The 16,777-nt window shown below is 49.5% G+C and overlaps 1 protein-coding gene across 2 annotated transcripts; it reads right to left on the reverse strand.

The window, feature by feature from the left end:
• Nucleotides 1–252: 252 nt before the first annotated feature.
• On the reverse strand, nt 253–9,017 carry LOC103174009 (zinc-binding protein A33; the record flags this gene model as incomplete). 2 transcript variants are annotated; one of them, XM_042346648.1, is given in 7 exon segments in its annotated part: nt 253–1,082; nt 2,892–3,007; nt 4,121–4,143; nt 4,692–4,916; nt 5,992–6,087; nt 8,288–8,333; nt 8,818–9,017. In XM_042346648.1, coding segments are annotated over 7 exon segments (1,227 nt in total), but the record flags the coding sequence as incomplete, so codon positions are not given.
• Nucleotides 9,018–16,777: the final 7,760 nt, after the last annotated feature.

Raw genomic sequence — 16,777 nt, forward strand, 5'->3', positions numbered from 1 at the left:
TGTAATGGGATATTACCAGCTAGCTTCCTCTTGAGATCGATCACCAGGTAACACAGTCATTCTGTCCGATACATCTCTGACAGAAACGTGTCTCATTCGGAATTGCTGTCAATTCCGCGGTTGTTTGCAGGTGGAGTTTAGTGTGTGTGATAGAGAGCCAGTGGAGCCTGGCGAGGACTGAGGTGATGGGGGGATGTAGTTTAGTGTGTGTGAGTATGCGGACGGCGGAGTTTTTGATTAACTGGATTTTGTAGATAGTGGAGCTAGCGAGACCAGCGAGGAGGGCATTGTAGCAGTATAAGAGTGGGACAATCCCACTCCCCCTCTCAGTTATATTTAGCCTTGCCCCCCTCCGCGCCGTTTACGTTGCATTTTCCTTTGACCCACCAAGACTTGGCGTAAGCAGCCAGGTAAGAGATAGTCAGTCAGAGCACAGAACGTAGAACAAAATGGAGTATATTTCACAAAATGCAGCAGATCGCGAGGGGAACGGTGACGGTGATGTGTGACGGGCGGGGGGAGGGAATGTACGCTGCAGGGTTTTTTTGGGGGTGGGGGCGATTAAAAATGGCAGAGTTGCAGGACTCCATCCGTCTCCTTGCTCGGACTTAAGAAGGGTACGATGGGTTCGGGGAAGACGGCCTTAAAGGTGTAGAGGTGCGTCATGCAGCAGGCGTCGTAGAAGGAGACCTGACCTGCCTCGAAGTCGAGATAAATGCCCACTTTAGTGAGCTCGCATTCCAGGTCTAGGGGCTCCCTGAGGTCCTCGTTGATGCAGTAGTCAAGCTGCCTCGAGATACTCCAGTAGTGGTTCTGAGGGCTCAGTTTGACGTAGCCCTTGCGGCTGCTATGGAGGCACGTCACCCCCAGGTACCAGCCCAACGAGTGGCCCACATCCACCTCCCAGTAGTGGCGACCGGAGGGGAAGTGGGTGGTCGCGAGCACGGCCTGGAAGCGGTTGAACCTCTCAGGGTTGTCTGACACTGGGCTGCGGCTGGTGCAGGACTCTACCGCGGTGTAGTTGGAGTAGAAGGTGAGGTTGGGGTGAGCGGTGGTGGGGTCGAAGTAGAGGTTCTCAGGAGCTGCCGATAGACCAGCAACAGGGTTAGATAATACAAATAATCCTTGCATTTAATGTCTCAACTGAATGACGGCGTCCCTGAAAATGCAAAACCCCCCAGCGCTGCACTGGTGGGTCAGCTTAGACTGTGATCCCAAAAATAATTACCGTGTCGTCAGGCAGTGCCTGAGCCCCCGGTAACTGTCTCCTGATTGGCCAGTCCTGTTGTCAGGCGGTGCCTGAGCCCCCGGTAACTGTCTCCTGATTGGCCAGTCCTGTTGTCAGGTACAGCCTGAGCCCCCACTAACTGTCTCCTGATTGGCCAGTCCTGTTGTCAGGTACAGCCTGAGCCCCCGGTAACTGTCTCCTGATTGGCCAGTCCTGTTGTCAGGTACAGCCTGAGCCCCCGGTAACTGTCTCCTGATTGGCCAGTCCTGTTGTCAGGTACAGCCTGAGCCCCCGGTAACTGTCTCCTGATTGGCCAGTCCTGTTGTCAGGTACAGCCTGAGGCCCCGGTAACTGTCTCCTGATTGGCCAGTCCTGGTGTCAGGTACAGCCTGTGCCCCGTGACTTGTCTCCTGATTGGCCAATCCTGTTGTCAGGTAGAGCCTGAGGCCCCGGTAACTGTCTCCTGATTGGCCAGTCCTAATGTCAGGTACAGCCTGATCAGACAATGAGGTTGGGAATGGTTGGTGGGCCAGATAAAATCATCCCCTGGGGCAGATGAGGTGCCTCAACCTGCCTGGTGACACCAGTTGGACCACCCTGACTTAAGTCATCAATATCTCGGCCTCATTTATACATACGCCTATTATAATCATTAATAAAACAACTTGCAGTTACACAACGCCCAGGTTAAGGGGCAGCGTCTCAGAGCACGTAGCAGTGGCAGAACTTGACACCAAGCCGGGGAGAGAGGGGAGGTGACCATAGGCACAGTCGAAGAGGAAGGTCTTCAGGTGTGATCTGAAGATGGGTAAGGTTGAGCTTCGATTACTAACAAGGTGGTTAGTAAAGGAGCAAACGGAGGTTAGGGGTGATGTTTTCACATACACAGCGGTTAGGATGTGGGATGGTTGAGGCAGAATTCACATTAGCTTTCAAAAGGGAACTGGATACATACCAAAAAAAGGAGTCAGCTACAGGTTTGTGGGGGGAAGAGCAGTGAAATGGGACTGAAAGGATTGCTTTTAAAGGAACAGGCACGGACAGTATGGGCCAAATGGCCTCCTTTTGTGCTGTAAATTTCTATAGTTCTGTGATACGTGGAGGATTAATGTGGAGTTATGTCTCCACCTTGTGGCAGAGATGGAGTACTGCGCGGTGTATTAAAAATCACTAAGTCAACTGTACAACAATAAATTTCATTTGTATAGTGCCTTTCATGTCAGGACAACAACAACAACAACAAGATTCCATTTATTGAGCACCTTTCACATCGGGAGGACGTCCCAAGGCGCAGTTGGGTCAGGACCCGAGCAGGGGGGAAATGGTCAGGGGGAGGGAAGGGAGAGAGCGGGGAAGGGGTAGAGAGTCGAGAGGGGAGCTGAAGGCACGTCCCAAGGCGCTGGACAGTCTGGGATCCCCACCTATACCTGCACACACACACCCCCATCTGGACTGTATCCCCTGCTCTGCATCTGGACTTCAAGGTTCATTTCCCCTACCCATCCCCCCCACCATTGGTAGTCGGGCTTTCAGTCTTTCTTCCCCCCCCACACCTCCCACTCTCTGGAGCTCCCTCACCTCACCATGGTCTGTCTCAAGACTTTCCTCTACAACCACGTTTGCTCACCCTCCCCCGCGCGTGGCTGGATTGTACTGCATGTACCTGGATTGATGACATCAAGCATCCTCTTCCAAGCGATGAACTGGAGAGGCCCTGTGAACATGTCCCAGCATGGAGCCACCCTGGTCACCATGGGCTTGTCCAGCTCTGGTGCTGGCCTGGGGGCAGGACACCGTGTGTGAGAGAGAGTGCGCGTGAGAGAGAGTGTGTGAGAGAGAGAGAAAGAGAATAAACACTCCGTGCATGTGGGGCTCAGTGATAGAGCCCGGGACCGACCTGCTCTGTGTGTGTCTATAGTGTGTGTGTCTGTGTCTATGTGTAGTAGTGTGTGTCTCAGTGACTGAGCTCCGAAACTGTCCAACTCTGTGTTGTGTTTCGCCCACAAAACACACAGTCACTATACTTTATAGTGTATCCTGTGAAGCGCTTTGAAACGTCTTGAATACGTGATAAGGCTCTGTATTAAATACAAGGAATATTAGTATTATAATAATTCCTACATTTGACACAGGGGCTCACGTTGGAAGCTGGTGATTTTGGCTTGATGCACTTTCTGCTCACACTATCCTGACAAAAAAAGTACTACTGCAGCCAACTCCCTGCTTATCTCAAGCAGTCAGTGACCTCGAGAAGGCTGTGTTTCCATGCAAAAAGAACTGATAAGGAGACAGAAGAATGGTTTGCAGCCTGCATGTTTTTCAGCCTTGAGAAGGAGACTGTTATGGTACAGACACAGATGGCCCTTATCAAGTCCTTGAGACATGTCAAAGCACTTCACAGGATACAGTGTCAAGTGTAGTGGCTGTGTATTTTGTGGGTGAAATGCGGCAGCCAGTTGAGCACAGCAGTGTCCCGCAAACAGTCGTGAATTGAGTGACCACACTTTTGGGGAAGGGATTATTATCCTCATACATTCTTGTTGTATTACATTGTGAGGAACTCAAAAACTTATAACATCGGGAGGATGTCTCAAAGCACTTCACAGGATTCACTGTAAAAGTGTAGTGACTGTGCAGCAGCCAGTTTGCGCACAGCAACATCCCCGCAAATAGCAATGAAGTGAGTGGGCGATTTTATCTGGGGGATTGTTGGCCAGGACACTGAGAGAGAGAGAGAGAGAGAGAGAGAAACTCCCTTCTCTTTGCCCGACAGGGCAGAGAGGTTTAACGTCTCATCCGAAGGATGGCGTTTCTGGCAGGATGGCGCTCTCCCCCCACCACTGCGCTGGAGTGTCAGCACAAGACAGAAACGTGTGGAGATGAGATGCTTACCTTGAAATGGAATCCAGCATCTCCTACGGAGCAGAAAAAGACATGGATTACACATATACACACACACATGTGATCACCATCACACACAGCAAGTTTTTTTTAACACGCGCGCACAGCCGAGATACGCCAAGACACACACAGATATACACACACCAAAACACACACAGAGCCACGCCGTGACACACACACACAGATACAGACACAGAGATACACAGACGCACATTCAGGCACAGACAGGCGCGTGGACACATACATACATACACACAACACCCACAAATCATGACATCTCTTCAGATGTTCAGTGTAGAGCGGCCATCAGTGAAGGAGCAACAGCAAACAATAGTAATAATAATCCTCGCATTTGATACAGCGCCTTATCACGTCTTCGAGACGTCTCAAAGCGCTTCACGGGATACACTGTGAAGTGTAGTGACTGTGTGTTTTGTGCAGAGCGACTGCTGGTGTGGACAATACAATACAAAATTACATTTATATAGCGCCTTTCACGTCGGGAGGATGTCCAAGGCGCTGGAAACACCTGAAAGCTAGGGGGAGTGGGGTGGGGGGTTACCTCCAGGGGCACGGAGTGGTTGAGTTTGCTCTGGATATCAGCGATGGACTGCTCGAGCTCGGCGATAGTGGAGCCCAGATCCACCTGGTTACTCTCCACGTCTCCCAGTATGGCCTCCTGTTCCTCCTCTAGCCTCGTCAGCAGGATGTCCTGCTCCTCGATCAGGAACTCGATCAGCTTCGCAAACTCGCTGCTGATCTTCACTCTCAGCTCCTCCTTCCTCCTCTGCTCCCCGACCCGATCCAGGAGAGAGAGAAACAGCACAGGTATAGCTACGCTCGCACACACACACAGTTATTCCCTACAGGATTCCACTCGCACATATAACAACAAACTGTGGAATCCTGTAGCGTAGTGGTTAAAGCGTTTGCCTCGCAAGCGAGAGGGCCTGGGTTTGATTCCCGGACGGGTCAGGGTGAAACCTTAGGCAAGTTTCCTTACTCAACACACGCGTCCCTGTTTACCTAGCAGTAAGTCGGAACCTGCTAGTTAGTCAATTTGCAGATCGCTTTCCAGGGTTAATAATCCCTCCAAAACCAAGAATAATTTGGTCACTCAATCCACGAATGTTTGTGTTAATTGGCTGCCGCATTTTGCCCACAAATTAAACAGTCACTGCACTTTACAGTATATTCCGTGCAGCGCTTTGAGTGTTAAGGTGCCATATCAAATGCGAGGAGTGTTATTATTAAATAATAATCCTTACATGTGACAAGAGTGCAGTGACTGTGTGTTTTGCAGGTGAAACGCAGCAGCCAATTAGTGCACAGCAGTGCACCACAAACAGCCGTGAAGCGAGCGAGCAATTTTATTTGGGGGATTGTCGGCCGGGACATCGAGAGAGAGAGAGAGAAACTCCCTCCTCTTTTCCAATAACGCCGTGGGAGATCTTTAACATCCACCTGAACAGGGCACAGACAGGGAGAGAGTGAGGTTTAACATCTCATCCAAAGGATAATGCGATCAAAGGGATTTTTGGCCAGGGTGAGAAACCATACCAAGCCACAACCAACCCACACCATTCCATGCCCACCCTCGCCATGCCACCCCTTGCCACAGCACAGCCAACCCATGCTAACCTATTCAATGCTAACCCATGTCACAGCAAAGTGAATCCGCACCAACCCACGCCATGCCAATTCTCTCCATGCTGTGCCAACTCACACCGTGCCATGCTAACGCACCCAACAGGGCTCTGCCCTGCTCCTAAACACCAGGCTTGTGAAGACTTGGCAGCTCAGCGCTTGGAGAAGTGTGAAGGAGATGATCTGATGGGGCTCCAGTCTGCAGTTCAACCCACCTTGACCCAAACGATGGTCTCGTCTTCAGTCTTCTTCACTGATACGAAGAGCTCTCTCTCCTGGAGGAACCAATCCAGCCGCTGCCTCATTTGGGCCTGGAGATGAGGACGGAGAGAGCGAGAAAGCGAGAGTGAGAGAGAGGTTTGAGGCTTCTCATCTTTGACGAGGAATCATTCTTCAAGTGAATATTAATCGTCCACCCCACATGTGAAGAGTGGCAAGGAAACGGAGCACGGACCCTGGGCTCTAAGATGTCACACTGGAACCAGTTATCTTGATGGATTACTTTCCTCACTAGACTCTCTGTTGTTGGTTCCAATCTTGTAGCACTGTCAGAATAAGTGCGTTTCAGATGAAGACGTCCCTTCGGTCAACTTGATCTCATCCCTGCAGAACACCCAGCATCCCCCCCAAAGCACTGAACCTCCGAGGCTCTGTCTAGTCCTGATCGAAGGGATTTTTGCCCAGGGCAGACCTTGTGAAGAAAGAAAGGCCCACTGGCCCAGACTCCAGGGGCAAACTTCTCCTCTCCTCCCTCATCCACGTTGCCACCATCACCATCAAACCTCTCCCTCTCATCTCTCACATTCCTCCTCCACCTCTCCAATCCGCATTACCCGACAAAATATCTGTTCCCTCTCCAACAAAGCCCTTTCCGTCAATGACCTCATTGTTGATGGAAACATTGATATCCTCGTGCTCACAGAAATCTGGATCACCCTAGGCAACACCTTCCCCCTGACTTGAGGCCACACCATGCGGCTATTCCTTCCACCATACCACACAACTTAATCACCGTTGTGGTGGTGGTGGTGTGGCTCTCATCTCTCTTGTTTTATTCCCAGCTCAGGTCCAAATCCCTGACTGTCCAGCGCTTTGGGACGTCCTCCCAACGTGAAAGGCAGGTGCTGTGTAAATGTAATTTGCTGGAGGTGTTCCATTGAGGCCAAAAAATCAAGACCCAGCCTCATAGATCACAGATAAATGGGCAACTGAAGCCAGGTCCATTCTCTTGCTCTCTCACCCCAGACACACAAGGTCCTATCACTCCCAGTGTGGAGACCTTCACACTGAGCTGTCTGTTCACCTTCTCTCTTCTGAACTCGAGCACCTTATTGTAGAGTTAGTGACCAAGTTAAGCACTTATTAGTGTTTTGCTTACACCCGTCAGGATCTCCAATGCCTCATTAAGATTTCCCAAGATTTCTCTCCTCCAATACAAACATTCCCAGATTCCCGCAGCCTTTCCTCATCACTCAGCCTCCTGATCTCAACCTCCAATCCAATGCTTCCTTGCTGAACCCACTATAAAATGCCAGCCTTCAATTCAGTGCCCCTCACTATACTACACATTGTTGGATGAGACGTTAAACTGAGCTCCCATCTGTGCCTGTTCAGGTGGATGTTAAAGATCTCCCGCGGAAAGATAAAGGAGTTTCTCTCTCTCTCTCTCTCTCTCTCTCTCTCTCATGGTGTCCTGGTTGACAATCCCCCAAATAAAATTGGTCATTCCAATGGCGGATTGTCAGACATTGCTATGCGTAAATTGGCCTGCCACATTTCGTCCACAAAACACACAGTGAATCATGTGAAGCACTTTGAAACGTCCTCCTGCTACACTAAACAGAAGGGTTTATCATTATCATAGTGCCTTTCATGTCGAGAGGATGCTAATTACACTATCATAGTGCCTTCCATTTCGGAAGTGCTTCACAGGATTTGTGTGTGTATTTTGTAGGCGAATAGCCATGAAGTGAATAACCAGTTTTATCTGGGGAATTGTTGGCCAGGACACCGAGAGAGAGAAAGAGAGAGAGAGAGAGAGAGAAACTCCCTTTTTTTTTCGATAGCGCCGTGGGACATCTTCTCTCTAAACAGGGAACAGACAGGGAGCTCAGTTTAACATCTCATCCGAAGGACGGCATCTCCGACAATGCTGCACAACCCCAGAGCTGCGCTGGAGTGTCAGCTTAGACTGTGCTCTCTCACAACAACAAACAACAACAACTTGCATTTATATAGAGACCCTCACACAGAATAGTATCCCAGAGCGCTTGACAGTGGTGGAGCACAATGCCAAGCCAGGGGGAGGTGACCGTAGGCATGGTCAAAGAGGAAGGTCTTCAGGCGGGACCTGAAGATGGGGAAGGAGGGATAAGGCGGTGGGACACAGGGAGAGTGTTCCAGAGTGCCACAAAAGGCAGTTTGCCCATGGAAAAAGGCAGTTGATAGCGCTCTGGCTTCTGGGTCAGAAGGTTGTGGGTTCAAGCCCTCCACATCAGAACTTTTGCTTACCGGGAACTCTTCAACAACTTCATGTGCAAGAAGGACGTCACAGTTCCTGGAAATCACAAACAAAAAGAGCATCAAGTCTGTGTCTGATTCACAGGGAAACCCATCACTGTGCTTAGGAGTATCCAAGCCAGGCAGGGTTCCATTATGATAAAACAATAATAATAATCCTTGCATTTGATATAGCGCCTTATTATGTCATTGAGACATCTCAAAGTGCCTCACAGGATATACTGTAAAATGAACTGACTGTGTATTTTGTGGGTGAAACATGGCAGCCAATCGTGCACTGCAGTGTCCAACAGACAATCATGGATTGAGTGACCTTAAAAAGTTTTTTTTAAGGGATTATTGCATCCAAAAAGGGATCCGTCAACCAGGTTCCTACTTATTGCTGGGTAAACAGAGGCGTGTGGAGTAAGAAAACTTGTCTTAGAATGCCCGGCCTGAGAATCGAACACAGGTCCTCTCGCTTGCGAAGCGAGTGCTCTAACCACTACACTACAGGAGCCCATTATGATTTGGTGTTTTACCTGTGTGCCCTGGAGGACCTGCAGACAGCACACAGGACTTCCTGATCCGTTCTGCAGTACATAGTCAGCGGCTTCTGGTGTTTCTCACACCACTTCACCACCCCGTTGCTTGGAGGGCTGGGGGCTGGCGGCTTCTTCTGCAGTTTCTCCACCAAGTTTGCCACCAGGAAGTTCTTGGTGAAGGATTTGGTCGAAAAGGTCTGCAGGGAAAGAAGATGGAGAGAAATCGTTAACCAATTCCAGGGAGGTCCAACTGGCGGCCCAAGGGCCGCAACTGGCCCAGTGGATGATTTCATCCGGCCCGGTGGATGATTTCATCCGGCCCGCGAACCATTTCCAAGTTCATTTTCCGACGAGCAAATACAGGCGACACCGAGCCAATCAGGAGGCAGTCACCGGTAGCTCAGGCTGCACCTGACAACACGACTGGCCAATCAGGAGACAGTCACCGGGGCCCAGTCTCTACCTGATAACAGGACTGGCCAATCAGGAGAAAGTCACCGGGTGGGGTGGGTGGGGGGTGGTTAAGGCATCGCCTGACAACAGGACTGGCCAATCAGGAGACAGTCGGGGGGTTAAGGCATCGCCTGACAACAGGACTGGCCAATCAGGTGATAGTCGTGGGAGTGGGGGGGTGGGGTCAGGCACCTCCTGACAACAGAACCAACCAATTAGGGGAGACAGTCAAGTGGGGCTCAAGCTCTGCCTAGTAATAGGACTGGCCCGTCACAAGATAGTCACGGAGGGGCAGGGGTGGGGGTTCAGGCATCGCCTGACAACATGACTGGCCAATCAGGAGACAGAGACTTAGAATCTGCTCGGCAACAGGAATGGATAATCAGGAGACAGTAACCAGGGTCTGAGGCACCGCCTGACAACAGGACTGGCCAATCAGGAGACAGTCACCGGGGTCTCAGGCTGTACCTGACAGCAGGACCGGCCAATCAGGAGACAGGAACTCAGAATCTGCCCGGCAACAGGACTGACCAATCAGGAGACAGTCACTGGGAGCTCAGGCACTGCCTGGTAACAGGACTCGCCCATCACGAGATAGTCACGGAGGGGCGGGGGGAGGGTTCAGGCATCGCCTGATAAAGGACCGGCCAATCAGGAGACAGAGAATCAGAATCCGCCCGGCAACAGGACTGGCCAATCAGGAAACAGAGACTCAGATTCTGCCCGGCAACAGGACTGGCCAATCAGGAAGCAGAGACTCAGATTCTGCCCGGCAACAGGACTGGCTAATCAGGGGACAGTTACCGGGAGCTCAGACTCTGCCGAGTAACAGGACTGGCCCGTCGCGAGATAGTCACGGAGGGGCAGGGGGAAGTTTCAGGCATCGCCTGATAAATGACTGGCCAATCAGGAAACAGAGACTCAGATTCTGCCCGGCAACAGGACTGGCCAATCAGGAGACAGTCACTGGGAGCTCAGGCACTGCCTAGTAACAGGATTCGCCCATCACCAGATAGTCAAGGAGGGGCGGGGGGAGGGTTCAGGCATCGCCTGATAAAGGATCGGCCAATCAGGAGACAGAGACTCAGAATCCGCCCGGCAACAGGACTGGCCAATCAGGAAACAGAGACTCAGATTCTGCCCGGCAACAGGACTGGCCAATCAGGAAACAGAGACTCAGATTCTGCCCGGCAACAGGACTGGCCAATCAGGAGACAGAGACTCAGAATCTGCCCGGCAACAGGACTGGCCAATCAGGAGACAGTTACCGCGGGCTCAGGCTGTGTCTGACAACAGGACTGGCCAATCAGGAGACAGTCACGGGGGGGGGGCTCAGGCTGTACTTGACAACTGAACCAGCCAATCAGGAGACAGTCACGGGGGGGCTCAGGCTGTACCTGACAACTGAACCGGCCAATCAGGAGACAGTCACTGGGGGCCTCAGGCTGTACCTGACAACTGAACCGGCCAATCAGGAGACAGTCACCGGGGGCTCAGGCCGTACCTGACAACTGAACCTGCCAATCAGGAGACAGTCACCGGGGGCTCAGGCTGTACCCGACAACTGAACCAGCCAATCAGGAGACAGTCACCGGGGGCTCAGGCTGTACCTGACAACTGAACCGGTCAATCAGGAGACAGTCACCGGGGGCCTCAGGCTGTACCTGACAACTGAACCGGCCAATCAGGAGACAGTCACGGGGGCTCAGGCCGTACCTGACAACTGAACCGGCCAATCAGGAGACAGTCACCGGGGGCCTCACGCTGTACCTGACAACTGAACCGGCCAATCAGGAGACAGTCACCGGGGCTCAGGCCGTACCTGACAACTGAACCGGCCAGTCAGGAGACAGTCACCGAGGGCTCAGGCTGTACCTGACAACTGAACCGGCCAATCAGGAGACAGTCACCGGGGGCTCAGGCCGTACCTGACAACTGAACCAGCCAATCAGGAGACAGTCACCGGGGGCCTCACGCTGTACCTGACAACTGAACCGGCCAATCAGGAGACAGTCACCGGGGGCTCAGGCCGTACCTGACAACTGAACCAGCCAATCAGGAGACAGTCACCGGGGGCTCAGGCTGTACCTGACAACTGAACCGGCCAATCAGGAGACAGTCACCGGGGGCTCAGGCTGTACCTGACAACTGAACCGGCCAATCAGGAGACAGTCACCGGGGGCTCAGGCTGTACTTGACAACTGAACCGGCCAATCAGGAGACAGTCACTGGGGGCTCAGGCTGTACCTGACAACTGAACCAGCCAATCAGTAGACAGTCATGGGGGGCTCAGGCTGTACCTGACAACTGAACCAGCCAATCAGGAGACAGTCACGGGGGCTCAGGCTGTACCTGACAACTGAACCAGCCAATCAGTAGACAGTCACTGGGGGCTCAGGCTGTACCTGACAACTGAACCAGCCAATCAGGAGACAGTCACCGGGGGCTCAGGCTGTACCTGACAACTGAACCAGCCAATCAGGAGACAGTCACCGGGGGCTCAGGCTGTACCTGACAACTGAACCAATCAGGAGACAGTCACGGGGGGCTCAGGCTGTACCTGACAACTGAACCAGCCAATCAGTAGACAGTCACCGGGGGCTCAGGCTGTACCTGACAACTGAACCAGCCAATCAGTAGACAGTCACCGGGGGCTCAGGCTGTACCTGACAACTGAACCAGCCAATCAGTAGACAGTCACCGGGGGCTCAGGCTGTACCTGACAACTGAACCAGCCATTCAGGAGACAAAGACTCAGAATCTGCCCGGCAACAGGACTGACCAATCAGGAAACAGTCACCCTGGAGAGGGGAGCTTCTCCTGAAGTTAAACGAATGACCCCTCTGTCTATTCAGGTGGACCTTAAAGACCATCTGCATCACTCAAAATATACTTATTAAAATATTTTTATTATATTATGTGACATTATAGATTAGTACTGAGCCAGTCAGGAATCTAAGCATCTTGTTTGACTCTAAACTGTCCTTTCTCCCCCACATCTGTGCCATGACCCGCTCTGCCTTCACCCCACCATCGGAGGTTGGGCCTTTAGCCTCTCTGCCGCCACCCTTCGGAACTCCATCCCTCTATCTCTGCCCCCTCCCTTGCCTCCTTCAAGGCACATCTCAAGACCCTCCTACCCTCCCTTACCCCAACACCCCTCCCCTACTTGGGTCCAAATCTGTGACTGTCAAGCACTTTGGGACGTCCTCCAGATATGAAAGGCGCTATACAAATGTAATGTTGTATTATGTATTGTACACTATAACAACAGTCATCATAGAACACGTTCTGACGAAGGGTCGTGGACCCGAAACGTTGACTCACTTTCCTTTCTCCATAGATGCTGCCTGACCTGCTGAGTTTTCCCAGCTCTCTCTGTTTTTGTTTCAGATTCCAGCATCTGCAGTATTTTGTGTCTTGATTGACTCACTGCCACTTCTCTTCTTGGAATGCCTACCCTGAAGAATTTCTGCTCTTCTCTTCGACGTGACTTTCGTTCCTCCCTTTTACCCCGCTCCCCCTCCTTCCTATTTGTTCCCCCAGTTCTGATGAAGGACTTTGTGGGCGAACGCGGCAGCCATTGCGCACAGTAATGTCCACAAAGTGTTGTAGATTGAAAATGACCAATTTATTATTGTTTTTGGTTTTGGAGGGATTATTATTAGGCTCTGTGTGGAGTAAGGAAACTTGCCCAAGGTTTCGCCCTCTGCCTGGGATTGAACTCAGGTCTCTCACTTGCAAAGCGAGTGCTCTAACCACTGAGCTACAGGACTCCAACTGAGCTACTGTATACATATACATTGCCTCACATACTGTATACATATACATTGCCACACATACTGTATACATATATAATCCCTATACTGTATACATTTACATTGCCACACATGCTGTATACACATACATTGTCACACATACTGTATACATATACATTGCCACACATACTGTATACATATACATTGCCACACATACTGTATACACATACATTGCTACACATACTGTATACACATACATTGCCACACATACTGTATACATATATAACCCTCATACGGTATACATATACATTGCCGCACATACTGTATACATATCACATTGCCACACATACTGTATACATATCACATTGCCACACATACTGTATACATATCAAACATTGCCACACATACTATATACATATCACATTGCCACACATACTGTATACATATACATCGGCACACATACTGTATACATATCACATTGCCACACATACTGCATACATATACATTGCCACACATACTGTATACGTATCACATTGCCACACATACTCTATACATATCACATTGCCACACATACTATATACATATACATTGCCACACATACTGTATACATATACATTGCCACGCATACTGTATACATATCACATTGCCACACATACTGTATACATATACATTGCCACACATGCTGTATACATATATATAATCCTCATACAATATACATATACATTACCACGCATACTGTATACATATCATACATTGACACACATACTGTACACACATCAAACATTGCCACACATACTGTATACATCATACATTGCCGCAATACTGTATACATATCATACATTGCCACACATACTGTATACACATACATTGCCACACATGCTGTATACATATATAATAATCCTTGCATTTGATATAGCGCTTTTCACGTCGGGAAGACGTCCCAAAGCGCTTCACAGAACACACTGTAAAGTGAATTGACTGTATATTTGTGGGCGAACGCGGCAGCTAATTGCGCACAGCGGCGTCTCACAAACAGTCGTGGATTGGGTGACCAATTTATTATTTTCTTTTGAAGGAATTATTATCCCCGGAAAATCGATCCGCCAATCGACTAACAACCGGGTTCCTACTTACTGCTTGGTAAACAGAGACGTGTGGAGTAAGGAAACTTGCCCAACGTTTCGCCCTGCCAGGGAATCAAACCCAGGTCTCTCGCATGCGAGGCGAATGCTCTAACCACTGAGCTACAGGACTATACATATCATACATTAATACCTTACTTTACATACTATATACATATTATATGTTAGCTTCACATACTATATACAAACTATATATTAGCTTCATATCGTAGATTAGTTTATTCTCATGTTCTTTTCATATATGTTCTTTTGGTATAATCTTTGGACATGATATTATTTGAATATAATATTAATATATTGTATAACATTATTCAAATACTATTATAAAAGATTATATTGGTATAATATGTTACATAGGTATAATATTATTTGAATATAATATATTTTTTGAATATATATTCTCTAAGGGAAGGGTTAAAATCATTGCACGCTACCAAGGACTGTGAGTGAACAATGTGTACACAATGTGTTGATACTGGGCAGAGTCAAGGCCAGGCCAGACTGGTGTGTTAGAAATAGAAATTTGATATTGGAAGTAAGGACATCCACGAAGGCACGACAGCATGTGTGATTCATGAGAATAACATAGTGAGGTCACTGGGTTTTAGAGATATCAATGCAAGCTGTATGGTTTTAGCTGGTTAGACTCCAGCAGTTACTCCAACCCACACTCTGGGCTCCCCCAAGCCTTGGCTCTTGCCAACCTGTGCTTAATACTCTCTGGAATTAGGTAAGCAGGATGTGCTCCTCCAGAGAGAGAGTATGCGTACCATTCCAACAATCTGCCTCTGGGATTTCCAATACAATACAAACCCTACAATATTCTATTAAAATATTATAATATATATTATATCTGAAATTGTATCATCTTATATAAGATTATCTTGCATTATATTGTATATTGTTTTGCCCACAAAACACAGTCACTACACTTTACAATGTATTCTGTGAAGTACTTTGAAACGTCTCAGCGACGTGATAACTCGCTATATCAAATGCAAAGGTTATTATTATATTGGTTCGCCCACAAAACACACAGTCACTACACTTTATTCCTGAGAAGCGTTTTGAGGCATTTCAAAGACGTGATAAGGCGCTATATCAAATGCTATGATTATTATCAAAAAAACACAAAATACTGCAGATGCTGGAATCTGAAACAAAAACAGAGAGAGCTGGGAAAACTCAGCAGGTCAGGCAGCATCTTTGGAGAAAGGAAAGTGAGTCAACGTTTCGGGTCCACGGTCCTTCATCAGAACTGGGGGAACAAATAGGAAGGAAGGGGAGCGGGGTAAAAGGGAGGAACGAAAGTCACGTCGAAGAGAAGAGCAGAAATTCTTCAGGGTAGGCATTCCAAGAAGAGAAGTGGCAGTGAGTCAATCAAGACACAAAATACTGCAGATGCTGGAATCTGAAACAAAAACAGAGAGAGCTGGGAAAACTCAGCAGGTCAGGCAGCATCTATGGAGAAAGGAAAGTGAGTCAACGTTTCGGGTCCACGACCCTTCGTCAGAACGTGTTCTATGATGACTGTTGTTATAGTGTACAATACATAATACAACATTACATTGTATAGCGCCTTTCATATCTGGAGGACGTCCCAAAGTGCTTGACAGTCACAGATTGGACCCAAGTAGGGGGGGTGTTGGGGTAAGGGAGGGTAGGAGGGTCTTGAGATGTGCCTTGAAGGAGCAAGGGAGGGGCAGAGATAGAGGGATGGAGTTCCGAAGGGTGGCGGCAGAGAGGCTAAAGGCCCAACCTCCGATGGTGGGGTGAAGGCAGAGCGGTCATGGCACAGATGTGGGGGAGAAAGGACAGTTTAGAGTCAAACAAGATGCTTAGATTCCTGACTGGCTCAGTACTAATCTATAATGTCACATAATATAATAAAAATATTTTAATAAGTATATTTTGAGTGATGCAGATGGTCTTTAAGGTCCACCTGAATAGACAGAGGGGTCATTCGTTTAACTTCAGGAGAAGCTCCCCTCTCCAGGGTGACTGTTTCCTGATTGGTCAGTCCTGTTGCCGGGCAGATTCTGAGTCTTTGTCTCCTGAATGGCTGGTTCAGTTGTCAGGTACCCTGAGCCCCCGGTGACTGTCTACTGATTGCTGGTTCAGTTGTCAGGTACAGCCTGAGCCCCCGTGACTGTCTACTGATTGGCTGGTTCAGTTGTCAGGTACAGCCTGAGCCCCCGGTGACTGTCTACTGATTGGCTGGTTCAGTTGTCAGGTACAGCCTGAGCCCCCGTGACTGTCTCCTGATTGGTTCAGTTGTCAGGTACAGCCTGAGCCCCGGTGACTGTCTCCTGATTGGCTGGTTCAGTTGTCAGGTACAGCCTGAGCCCCCGGTGACTGTCTCCTGATTGGCTGGTTCAGTTGTCAGGTACAGCCTGAGCCCCCAGTGACTGTCTACTGATTGGCTGGTTCAGTTGTCAGGTACAGCCTGAGCCCCCGTGACTGTCTCCTGATTGGCTGGTTCAGTTGTCAGGTACAGCCTGAGCCCCCCATGACTGTCTACTGATTGGCTGGTTCAGTTGTCAGGTACAGCCTGAGCCCCAGTGACTGTCTCCTGATTGCCGGTTCAGTTGTCAAGTACAGCCT

The sequence above is a fragment of the Callorhinchus milii genome, unplaced genomic scaffold (assembly GCF_018977255.1).
Source record: "Callorhinchus milii isolate IMCB2004 unplaced genomic scaffold, IMCB_Cmil_1.0 Scaffold1241, whole genome shotgun sequence".
NCBI lineage: Eukaryota > Metazoa > Chordata > Chondrichthyes > Chimaeriformes > Callorhinchidae > Callorhinchus > Callorhinchus milii.